This window comes from Glossina fuscipes, unplaced genomic scaffold (assembly GCF_014805625.2).
Source record: "Glossina fuscipes isolate IAEA_lab_2018 unplaced genomic scaffold, Yale_Gfus_2 0, whole genome shotgun sequence".
NCBI lineage: Eukaryota > Metazoa > Arthropoda > Insecta > Diptera > Glossinidae > Glossina > Glossina fuscipes.
The window spans coordinates 42,101,381-42,114,888 of record NW_023998414.1 but is presented as its reverse complement, the minus strand read 5'-3'; the positions used below and the strand labels follow the sequence as shown (position 1 = coordinate 42,114,888).

Genomic DNA, 13,508 nt, shown 5'->3' with positions numbered 1-13,508 from the left:
ATTTGTATATATATATATGTAAATTTCAATACAAATAAATGACCTTTAACTACCATATACGTTATATATGTGCTATAATGTGAATAGAAATATAGAAAACTGTAATAAAAGAAAGAAGGAAGTAAAAATCACGACAAAATGTGCAAATGTATGTCTCTAAACGTTTAATTCTTAAACGAATAACGGAGCAAAGTATTTTAATACTCCTTCATAGTACTTTTCAGTGCCAAGAGCCGCAAATATATTCAGACATAAAGACAGACAGACATTCCAAATATGAACAAAGTCCTTGACGCGTATTTTGACATTTACCTTTGTGATATTCGATGATGTAATCAACGCAGGCATGACTATCCAAGTCATTCTCGCACACTACAATCTGTCGATAAACGATTGACCGCCTCGTCGCCGATTTTTCTAATAATTCCAATAACTCTTTAAGAACATTTCTATATAAATCTGCTCTTATTTCATCAATTACATCAACAATGCTGGAAAACAGGCTTACCAAGCCAATGATTTAACATAACCCCAAAGAAACAAGCCCAGGTAAAGGTGTGTCGCGTGATTATGGTGGTAAGCTGAAATAGTCTGTAACTTTATATATTTATTGAAAATAGAGTTAACGGGAAATTTCATTTGCGTAAAAGAAAATGATCGTGGCGGCCCCCCCCCTTAAAATGATTTCAGCCCATTGCCATTTTATGGAGCAGATGAAGCACACTATGTGTGCAAAACATTGTGATATTTTAAAAATGCATTCGACTTTGGACTCATGCGCACCACAGGCGCAAGTCGACGCACGATTTCAAAAATCGATAAAATTATTCTAAAGATTAGCGAGAACTGAGATCAGTACCTTTCACCTTATGACATTGCTGCGGAATTAAATATCGATCAAAAAACATTTTAGAACCGTACGTGTGAAGCTATATATTAAAAGAAGCTCGACGTTTGGATACCAAATCAATTAAAAGCGAAAAATAGAATTGACCGAAAAGAAACAGAAGAAAATCGAGCCATTTCTGACGATATTCATAGCGGGGACGAAAAGTGAATCTCGTATGACAACGATGTGGAGCGAGATTTAAGATGAAAGAAACTGCGTAAACGGTGGTACAGCCGGCACCTTTGTAAAGTGTTTGCAAGAAAATCGTGCATCATAAACTGCTCCAATCTGCCCAGAAGATTGATTCGGACCTCAATTCAATTGTCAATGAATAACGCGATTAAGGCGCACAATTAAGTTAAAACGCCCAAGATTGAACAGTAGAGTAGAGATGTTGCATTACGGCTGCGCCAGATCAGACAAATCTTTAATAAGTCGGAAAATATTGGTTCTGCATTTTTGATACATCCACGTCGTATACTCACTCCGTACTAATCACTCGACCGTCGTCAGCAATATTTTGTTCATTCGCGGCAGAACTGCCTGGTTTTTTGAATTTCGACAATGATAACGTATCACGTCTTCATTCAGCCGCGTATATTGCGTTGAATGAAGTTAATTTAAACTATGGAATAGTGATGAAAAAGCATCAAAAATGTATTCTAAAGAAACTTGAACTATTGTCTTTTACGCCCGTTTACCTCCGTTACGGTCCGGCTTAGTAAGAGAATTGTGTAAATATTATTATCAGGCCGAAAATGGAGAAGTATTAATGGTAGTAAAATGTATTTGTCTAGTGAAACGTTTACTTCAAATCACGTATAAATAAGTCGATTATTCCCCAAAGGGCTTTTATAACATAGTATCTACCCTCCGACTGATTGTCGCATAAAATGAACGCTATGAGAATTCATTCATATGAAAAGTAAAGTTCAATTTTACTGCACCAACTATCCAATGCAATCCATTTGTGTTAGTAGTTAATGGGTGTTGTGTAATCGTTTTTAAATTTATTTAAAGTTTTTTTCTTTTCTCTCTGGAACGTGACTTTTTAGAATTAAAGAACTCTTATAAATGCACACAAATCGGACTACGTTCAGTAATCGAATTCAGTTTCAACATGAATTACTATAGAATTTTTAATATTTTCGGTAAATATTTTTCATTTTGCAAAATTTAAATATATATAAATATAGTTAATATAATATGTACACACAATCAAAATCGTTGCAGTAATTTTTGCTGCACTTGCTTCGGCCCAATTGGATATATTGGGCCCAGTGGTGGACGGTGCGACTAGCTTAACTGGATCGAATGATAAGCGACCGGCTTTATCTGGGACCGTGACGAGGACTGTCAAAGATGTTATCAAGGGTGTACCAGTAGTAGGTGGAGTTTTAGGCGGTGTAGCAGGTGTCCTACCCGACGTAGTTTAAGTTCGCATTAAATGAGAAATTTAAAAAAAAAGAATTTCGAAAACCAAATAAAACAAACCAACAATTACGGTTACGTAAGTTGAAACTACAAAAATAATTTTTATTTTTTTTTTTTTTATTTTTTTTATTTTTTTATATTTCTATTTACAATAACTAGGATTTCGTTAAAGCATAAACGTATAGAGTTAAACAAGTAAATATCAAAATATAAGAATTAGAGAAAAGGAAAAAACTATTACACTTAAATTAGATTTAGAATAATTTATCTATATATGTAAACATAACCTTATGGCTAGGGTCCATGGCCCAACATTAAACACTTCACCGCATCACATTGCTTAGTACAGTTGTTCATAGAACGACCTTTCATAATAGGCCGTAATAGGAAAAGTAATCGGAAAGTAGTGCGATTCGAATCATTCGCAAAAAATATGGCGATGTCGATAACAAATTCTAGAATATAATCAAGCGAACACAAAAATACAAGACGGCCCAACAGACCTCGTCGTGAATAGGCTGAGAAAGTGACGCTGCATGGATCAGTTTAACAAAAAGTTGTATCTATCTCAGCTCCTTCTGGCTGGTTGTATACGTTCGCAAAAACCTAATATACTCTTGTACCAGAAGCGGTACAGATATTTAAAAAGCTGAAAGGAAAAGTTGTTCAGCAGTTTTTCGTTTTCATTTTCAATTTTCTAGCGAATTTTGAAAACTCCCTCTCTTTCGCTGCGTTAGCTGTTGCATCAGTCCAAGAGTGTGACTAAAGCATGTCTGCACAAAAAATTGACTTAAAAGATGGAATCAATTATTAATATGCGAGTTTTTTCATATTAACGTACAACTCTTGATGCATATAAAAAATGTTGTTTTCAAGTTTGTTTTCTTTTTTTTGGAAAGCAAAAAAGAGAAACGCGTTAAAAGTTGCAAATGCTGTAAGACAATATAAGACTCTAGCACCAAGTTAGGATCCTTTAATACCTTATCCTTATACTTTTTTAAATGATTATTGACTCCGGAGACATACGCTCGTCTACACGTGCTGGCTAGAAGAGGCGAAAAAGAAGAAAGAATGTAGGAAGTTTGAGCACAGAGAAGGTGAAAAAAATACGTCCACTATAGTGTGTGTGAATTAGTTTCAACAATTGTACAATCGAGCTAGAGCTAGAGCTCGAGTCTAGAGCAAATGCAAAAGAGAATTTCAACGTGCAAAGTGAATAAATCTATTTAAGTGAGTGGCGGTCACTTTTGATTTTACGCCAATCTTAGAGTACGGTAGAAAGACAAGGCCTTTCCATATTCTTGATTAGGGTGGAATTACAAGATGATTGGCCTTCTTGGTTAGTAGCAAATATTGCGATAGATAAAAGTAGATGGCATATGGATTTCATCGCGGAACAAACATCTATACGAATAAATCATCTAAGGGTTCAGTGTAAAAGCAATTTAATAGATTCGATCCAACGAAATACAGAACAGCAATTCGTAATATATTTGCAAGAATTTTTGCATCATTTTGCGATGGAAATGAAGTCGCAAACTATAGTGGAAGCGATAAAACGAAAATTATTTTCTGAGTTTTAATTAAAATGAAAAATATAAGAATATATTTGAGAAGTAAGATTTAACTGAAATGAAACATAAAAAGCGATATACGAGATGCGTTAATAATAACGGTTTGCGAGTAACCTAAATGGTCGAAGAAACTATTTATGCCAAACGTAAGTAAGATGATTATGAACGATACACAGTTGAGTTTGAGTGACATCACTAAGATCTAATCAAGTTGTTCATACTCTGAAGAAGCAATTTGTCTTAATAGTATTCGACGAACATTTGAATCTTTGTCGACAGATTGAAAGAAGACGAATGAAATTTATGTTTGTTTGATTACAGATCAGAGCACTGACAATAGCCAACAATCTCTGTGTGTCTTCATTTTCATCAACAGTACAATTTTCGAATTTAATTAATTTATTATTTCATTAGAGAGTTTTGCAGTTTTGTCAGTTAGCAAAAGCCTTCAATTTTCAGCATCAATTAACTTGAAATATTAATAATTTTGTCGAAGTTGCAGCAAAATCTATAACTAATGACTTAACCATATCTTGAAATAATCTAAACATATTGAATCGATTCTTCAACGAGCAATTTTCAGTGGAAGGAGACAAACAGAATCTTTTCACGATACGAAATGAGCAGCGAAAGGTTCTCAGCGATCGTCGAAGAGTACAAAGGAATTTTTCGAGATAATTGAAACGAAGCCGGAAAATATTTAATTGCTATTAACGGCTTTAGGTACAATAAATGCTTTTACAGCGAAGTAAAGCGACACATGGCAAAAATGAACAAATAAAAATGGAATTGCTGGTGAATCTTTGTCTTGGGTCTTCTTCAGGAAAAGGATTCTTCTTTTAAGTCGATTTCAATGCAGTTTTTAAATGCAATCTTTCTTATGGAACAACGTGAGAAATTATCTTAATTTGGCAGAATTTTCAGACAATCTGTCCGAATAGATGCTTAACGTTACAATTTTCAAATTTAAAACTCTACCTATCATCTTTGCGAATGACATTCTAAATCGAGTGCATTTGGATTTGCCAGAATAAAGTCTTGTGGCCACGTTTGCACTTTGGCCCTTGATTATTTTAAAATATTATACATACATATATATATATATATATATATATACATTGGAGAACAAAAGCAAAAATTGCTATCTAAGCACTCAGTGGAAAATGTGTCAAAAATCTTGATAAATTAACAAAAAAAAAAAAAAAGAAAAAAAAAACGAAAACAAAAACAAAAATCAAAATAATAATAAAAATACTTTTACTGACCATTCGGTAGGGTTTGCCATCCATTTATTTGAAAAATATGCATTTGCCACTGGAGAAAAAAAAATGTACAATTAATTTGAAATGGGAGGAAAATATGGTGAAAGCACCATTGAATATGTTTCATCAATATGACGAATCAATGACAAGCACTGATAACTTGCCTGTTGCTATTGCAATTGTAAATGCAGGGTTGCAGATCAGTCCAAAAAGAATTTCAAATCAATCCAATTTATATGCAAATGCTGAAGCACGCATCACCTGCTAGCGAAATAAAAGAATTTTTAGAAAAAGTCGCAACAAAAAAAAAAAAAAAAAAAATATTTATATATATATATATATATATATATATGTATACATATATATACATTTTTTATTTTTGTTATCAACAGCTTGATATTTGTTAGCATAAGAACGACAGAGTTGAGGGAAGATTTTAATTAAAAAAAGCTCGTTTTTGTTGAGAAAAAGGAGTACCTACCATGAAGGCATAAAAAATGTATATAAAAAACAAAATTGAAAATAAATAAACCAATGTCAAAAAAAACATATATCATAGGAGAAATTAAGTGAACTGGAATAAAAGACCAAGAAACAGAGTTATAGGATTTTTAAGTATAACTATACAAATAAATATAATTATCAATATAAATAAATTCGGTATCAATTGAAAGACATCTGTCTCTACGACCTACAATGGGGGCAATTTGCACTTAGGTTTCCTTGGCGATTCGTCCTCTCATAAGATTGGTCCAAATTGGGCCGGAAATACTTACTTTCAAATTCTCGCTCTTCGTTTTTATATGTTAATTGCTATGTCAAGGAGAAACACCTGTTGTTGTTTATTGTGTAATTAACACATTCGGTTTATTGTAATTGCCCGCAGCATTCATGATTGTATTTTCTTCATAGAGTCTCAAAAAATTAATTTAAATTATGTCTTATTTCACTTAATTAAAATACATATACATACTCTTGACTAGAACTTCCCGCAAGAGTTAAAAATGTCCCCGACCGGACATCTAAGTGAGAAGAAACAACGACAAGAAAAGCTCATAGCTGACTCCATCGATCTTTTCGGCTTTTGACCATCAAAAAGGTTGCCACATCTCAGTTGAAATCAGATGATGAAATCAGTTGATATCACCATTCATTACCCGTCGGCGATCGCTATCCTCTTACCGCTATTTATCTAACTCGTAACGAACGGAAGATATGTGGAGGAGGTCGAAACGAGCGGGCGACTTTTCCTCCTCACAGTATGTTGTCAGATTTTCAGCGATCGTGTCAAATAACTAAGTATTTATTGGATCCAAATGTGGATAAAGTTTTGACCTTTGGAGGATCTTTGGAAGATAAATTCTTGGACTTGCTTGGATCTGAAGGATCGTAATAGTAGTAGCATGCACTGCGCTCTTATAAAAATATTAACGCAATCTAGTCTCTTTAGCTTTGAATCCACTGCCACTTCTTCTGCGTTGCCATCAGGCAATCTTGTCATCAAAAGTGCCGTGACAATGTAACTTTTTTTTTAAGTTATTCTCTGTTTCCGCAATCACTAGATCTACATTTTTATTACTTTGCTAAGCTTTTTTCAGTTGAAAGCTTTCAAACATACATATAATCAATTCTTGGAATCGGTGTCAACATTATATTTTTTCGTGATTCGTTCTGAAAGCATCGCTAACGCTTTAGTAATTGTTCTATACTTATCTCATTATATCGATTTAAGATAAGTTGCGATATATTTGTCATCATTCTCCTTAAGACAAGCGCATCGAAATGAAGAAAGGGCTCGCAATTTGTAACTAATCAAGATAACAATATTCCTGAACATATCTTAATAGTGAAAAAATAAATGAGTTTTTTCTGAATGAAGTCAGCTTGACTTCCGAGGAGTCCAAACATAATGCTTTAATGGTAATAAACGTAAAGTGATTTATGCAGAATTAATAAAAGCTTGCGAAATAGGTCTTCTTTGCTCTTCAAATAATTTAAAAAGTAAATATATACACATAAACACATTTTAAGTGGTAAGTAAAGTAAAATAAACTAAAGTAAAATCATGTATGAAATGAAAAATTTTTAATTGACTTTAAAACTTGATTTTTTTTGTCCTCAGTATGTACATAGAAAACAAAACAAAATAAACCAAAAAAAAAACACCTTTCAGTCAATATGGTAATATTTAATAAAATTTCCAAACAATTGCTTGCAATTAGTTTTTTACTTACTCTCAATCAAAGTGAAATGATTTTTGTGGTTTTGAAAAAAATTTTCATTTTTGTAAAAGAAGTTTGAGAAAAAAATTTCTACGTATAATTTTTGTTTTTATAATATTTTTTTTTTTTTGTATACATGTAAATTCAATTAAAAAAAGATTTCATTTAGAAAAAGATGTAGCCTACTTCAAGGCCCTTTGCAATTTTTGGAAGACTTGTAATGCATTACAAATAATTTGGTAATAATTTTATCATTGTTTATTATATTTACTTATATAAGCTTAAGTTACGTATAGCTTTTGTTTATTCAGTCCGCCTGTCTTCGCATTCATTCTTATTGTCCGACTATGAGAGAAAAGGCAATATTTAATAAATTGATTTGCAGATATGTAATTTGAGAACAATTAAGTTCATGCAAGCCTCAGAGATGATAGCTCTGAAAACAGTAGCATGGTATGTAGGTGTAAGCATATGCGCATTCATATAGCGTAGCCTACTCGTACACACATAGTATTTCATCTAATACTAATTAACCACACTAAATCTGAAACGCAGGTAACAATGCATGATGCAGGATATAACTTAAATAAGACTCGCCTGTAAAAAATTTAATATTCATTCAGATTGATATGGTTGAGATTGATACGGCAACAATCTACGGAGAGTAAAAGTGCAAAGTTTGATATCAATTTTTATATAATAAACCACTTATGGCATAAATATATCAAGTTTGTGCTGATATGCTGTGGATATCTCATGCGTAGAACAATTTCAGATAGATTGGGCTTTTATTCAGTTTTATTGTCTCAATCCATGTAAGCATTCACGTAGGGGTCACAATTTTCCATTTTGCCTTACTATGGACTATAAATAATATCGCGCGAATAAGAACATTCGTTAAACTCTCTCTCTCTAATGTATAATGGGAATGGTAAAGAAACAATAAGCCTACATATGACAAACATATTCAGTTTGTTGTAGTGTATGATGCAATTTGATATATAACTGTAGAATGCCATCCTTGGATTACATAGATCAATTTTTTCGAATTTTTTCTCTTCAAATGAAGGTGTGAGAAGAAATGAGAAGTAAAGCAACTACCGTTTCTGGTGTCTTATGGCAAAGATAGGTGAAAGATTGTATTTAGCAAAGTGCAGTAAGGTACTTACAAATCGTCCTTACTTGATTGTTCGGTCTAAGATCATGTTTTTCCAGAAACACCTTTAAGTTTGTAACTTGAACATTTAGAGGAAAAAAGAGGAGGAGGAGGAGGAGAGGAAAAATTTTCCCATTTACGACATAAACGAATCGTATTGGAAAACGGCAAAAACGTCTAAACATTTTTGTTAATAAATTTTGATAAGTTCAGAATTTATATAAGAAATCGTTTTCGATTGAATTACTGTTTACCAGATTCATTCTTTGAGGCGAATATAATTTTCTTATTTCGTTTGTAATTAAGATAAATATGTAATTGAAGTAATTATCTGATATTGTTTTACTTTAGTAAACATTTCTCATTTGTTTTCATTAAATAGAAATTTTCATGAAATACCAAAGAATTATGTGTTGTTGTTTCCATGCTAAAATCTACTAATTACACCCTGAAGGCATAAACAACACATTATGAAACTTCTTCGAAAAGACGAAATGCATGAAAAAGCAAATCAAAAAAAGCAAAAAAAGCAAAAAAAAGTCAAAGACGAATACAAGTAAAGTAAATACAGTCGGAGCGTTAAATGGTATTTCCTAAAATAAACAGTTAAGCATGTGCAACTATTTATATATATATATATATATATATTTATATGAATACAGATATTTATAAATATTTATTTAACAACATATGAGCATAGTAGACAATAAAGTAAAATAAGAGAAAAACAGAACTTAAATTGCTGAGCTGATAAGAATACAACTTTAAGTAAAATATCTGTTGTTATCGTCATCTTGATGACAATAAATTTTTGTCGCACACATGCAATGATTTACTGATGGCTTGTGAGTTGCTGCAAAGCTGGAACAAATGAGTTTCATTTGCTCTTGTTCTTGAAACTTTTTTAATATATTTCGAACGTTGTCTTTATTATCGAAAAATTCTTTTAATTTATCATTAAGCTGTATTTCATCGTTGCGCGGTTTTTCCTTTAACGAAAACGGTTTCAACTCGCTTTTCCGATAATTATTAACATACGGTCTTAAGATTGGGAAGTGAAATAACGTTGTCACTAAATGCGGGAAAATATAAATTAAAATAAGAGAAAACAAAAGTTACACTTCAAAATATATATTTATTATATATATATATATATATATAAATAAAGTAAAAATTTATTTAATTGGGCAAAAATGATCTTTAAATACCCTACATTACTAATTTCGTTATCAAGTAATAAAAATGACACTTTATTACGATATAAAGGCTTCATTTTAATAGGATCGCTTATATGAAGAGAGTCCGGAAAATAGACCAATTCGATCCAATCTTATCACAGTGAATTTATAAGTCAAATAGACATTGTCGCCACACATGCAGGCTTACTTTTAAGAGCAACTGTTATAAGCCAAGATGGCCGATGGAAGCAAATGCTTGCAAAAACCTTATCGTTTTCGGATTTATATAGGCCATGTAAAACCTTTGAAATGTATCTCCGAATAATAAATTTAGTGGACTTATAATCCTTGTAAGTCGCCTGATAAGTGTAAATAAATAACAATTTATTTTAAGTCAATATTGTTTGAAAGTAATAAATAAAAGTATTCGCTCTCTTACCTTCGGTGGCTAACGCTATCAAATAAGATGAAAACTTAATGAAAAATTTTAAATTCATTTTAAAATATGCGATGACATTTGACTTTATAATGCAAAGAAAGAAGTTTAATATTTTTATAGCTGCTTAGTTACGTGAATTGTTCAAGCACTTCTCGCTGATAATATGAATGCATGTTAGTCACGTTCCTTTAGTCATGAACTAGCTGTTGATTAACAGGTACAATTTCCGCATTGCCTGCATGCATGGTTCAATTGAGAAAATAATGATCGATAATGAGTACGAGATTCTTAACAAAAAAAAACAAAAAAAACAAAAAAAAATACAAAAATAAAAATCAAATAAAAACACACTTATATACATAAATGACAAAGAATTTTTATATGAAAAATTTGACATCCACTACTTTGCTTTTGCCTTCGCATAAAATGCAAATACCCTAACATTACATTACACGTTCCCGATCGATTCTAACAAACCAACACGAACTATAAGCTAAGGGATACGGACTCGATGGAAGTGTCTGCACCGTTTTGACTGTTCAAAGTTTCATGCGTTTCAGTTGGGAAGAAAGTAAATCAAAGGAATACTTGCTACGCAATTTTGCAGCGTCATCGTAACAGTATTAGGTCATCGAAAGATCCGAATGCGGACAAGAGACGAGGTGCAAACGTTTCATTCCTTCTTCTTTAAAAGTAATTGCAAAAAGTAGCAGATGTTCAAGGTCTTAAGAGTTAAGACATTCACTTCGGTCAATAATTCGGCAACCCATACAATACAGCTAACATTTAAACAAGTAACAAAAAAATTTCAAATTTTATTTCTTCATTTATATATAAGACTCAGCTGCAGTGGCTATCGGACGACTACAAACTAATCTGCGGCTTAAAATGTAAATCTTATTAATTTTTAACAAAACCAAATTGAATTTAAAGAAACAAAATTGAATTAAACGCAAAGAAATAAATAAATAAAAACTAAGAGGAGAGAAAAAGAAAGTTTATACACATCAAAATCCATAACCTAAAATCTTTATAGCCATACGACTGGAGTGTGAAGCTAGATCGGCACAAACAAATCAATTATGGCAAAAGTTTCGGACGCGTGCTCTTTGACAATATCGCCCGATTCTGACAACATCTTTATGTGATAAACGCTATTACAGTTACTGCAAAGAATGCAAAAGCGCTTAAATATGCCATAACTGTGTGTACCTTGTTTCGCTTTAATTAACTGAATTTGACAAGTCTGCTCTTAAGCAGATCGTACATAAAACGTAGATTGGAGACAAATCTGCACTTTTCTAGCGAGGATAAATCAATTAAAGCCGAGCTTAGGTTTATATGTTCGCGGAGCGCTTGCCGTACTTTGCTGAATTCTCCAGCTAGACGAGCCAGTCTACCTACTTTTGCATATGATTGGCCACATCGTCTATTGTCACCGTTGAAGTCGGTCTTTAACCATCAGACATATTTAAATCAACTAAGACACTACAGATTACTTACACAGATTGTTCAAAGGCCGAACATATTTTCAGAATTTCGGGAATTTCTAGCCTAAAAAACAACCAAATTTCATAAAAAAAACTGCACGTAACGAACAAGTGCGAATTAAATAAATGAAATTGCGCTATGAATTTCGATTTTCTGGATACACACTAGGCAACCTCGTTATCAATAAGTTTTTAAAGCAAGCTTAACTTTAAATAGAAGCATAGCTTTAACTTAATATCTACGATATATAATATACGTAGGAGGTTAATGTAATCTGATCATTGCTAATAATTAAGCAGAAAAAGAAAATTCGGGGATCTGATAACTTTCTGAACTTTATGGATTAAATTAATAAACAATTTCTTTACGTTATATTGTTTATGAAGCGGTAGTGCTGACGATGGCATTAGAGATTTCCTTATATAATTTTCTCTTTAACCAACTTTTCCATGACATTGTCCATAATTAGAGGTGCAAAAGTAACGTATTTCGCCGCTCGATCAGCTTTCGCATTTCCCAATAAACCAATATGACTGATGGTAACCAAAGCATTTGAATTTTTTCGCCGGGTGTTGTAATGATATGCCTAAATTTGTTGATGGTGCTCCATCTCGAACTCGACGAATTCCGTATACCTTTTAATGCACACAAACTATCAGTAACAATGAAAGTTTTCAGTTTATCTCTACGAGAAAGATTGGCAGCGTGAAGGATAGCTTTGGCTTCGGTTTTGAAAGTTGAAGCACTTTCGTGAAATATGTGATTGAGAAGAGCCTGTCCTAAAGCATCTACCACGGCACAAGCAGGTGACAGACGAGAAGATTTTGAACCATCTGTGTATAGAAGATTCCAACCGTTACTCTCCAGTACTTAGGTTTTTGGAGTGTCTCCTTTCTTGAGTAGTCCTTCCAAACCCATGGAATAGAGGGACCAAAGTAGTGGAATATTTTTAATTCCACTTTTAAAATCCAACAAATGTTGAGAAAACCAAGATCCAAATGTTTTCGATAATCCGCCCTGGCCATGCAGTTGCAACTGACCAATGGATCTTAAAGAAGTCTCCCTCCCCACTCTGCAATTGTGAACAAATTCTCACAGTAAAGCACATTCTCTGTGACTGCCTTAACTTTCCCTTGGCTAGAATTATTGCATTTAGAGTGACTAATCCTACGGGCATTCTAAAGTCGGCTACAGAACAGCTATTGGACTTAATATCTAATGTACTTTTGTAAATTAGAGCTGATAGCCTGTGCTCTTAGTACTCAGTGCCTTTTTCTTTTAGTCTAAGAATTTATTTCATCAGTCTAACGTTATAATACTGATAATAATAATAATAATAATAATAATAATAATAATATATTGCTTATATGCTTTAGTTTGAAATTCGCCGTAGCAACTAAAAGTGTATAGTGGACTTTTTAAAATACCAAAAAGTTTTCAAATTTTTTCGCATAATATTTCTCTCTTAATACATGAACTGTTGTAATTACGTTTTTCATACCGTTCTGCTTTTGTTTATTGATTATGTAAAATTGAAAATCAAGCTTCTATTTTTTATTATTTTTTACTTTCAAAAATTTATGCAAGATGGCAAAAGATAAATTTTTTATCATTTCTGCAATTCATTCCTTTACTGTTCGATATCATGTTTATAATGAAAATAATTTTTCATGTGTGCTCTGTTATTTAATAATCCTAAAAGTATACTTCAAAATACGGAAAAGTCATTTCGTATATTTTCGTTATAATGAAACTTTTTCTCTCAATTTCTATGTAAAAGAGAAGTGAGAAAATGAAAAATTTTGCTGTAGTCGACAAATGTTATATATATATATATATATATATATATATATATATATATAT

At 32.2% G+C, this 13,508-nt stretch overlaps 1 protein-coding gene across 1 annotated transcript in view; it reads right to left on the bottom strand.

The window, feature by feature from the left end:
* Positions 1 to 9,104: 9,104 nt before the first annotated feature.
* Positions 9,105 to 13,508, bottom strand: part of LOC119634401 — a 28,290-nt gene continuing 23,886 nt past the window's right edge. Inside the window, exons 8-9 of the mRNA XM_038028538.1 lie at positions 10,155 to 10,188; positions 9,105 to 9,609 (exon numbers count right to left, since the gene is read on the bottom strand). Coding sequence (XP_037884466.1) covers positions 9,302 to 9,609; positions 10,155 to 10,188 — 342 coding nt within the window. The 3' untranslated portion in view covers positions 9,105 to 9,301. The remainder of the gene's footprint in view (positions 9,610 to 10,154; positions 10,189 to 13,508) is intronic.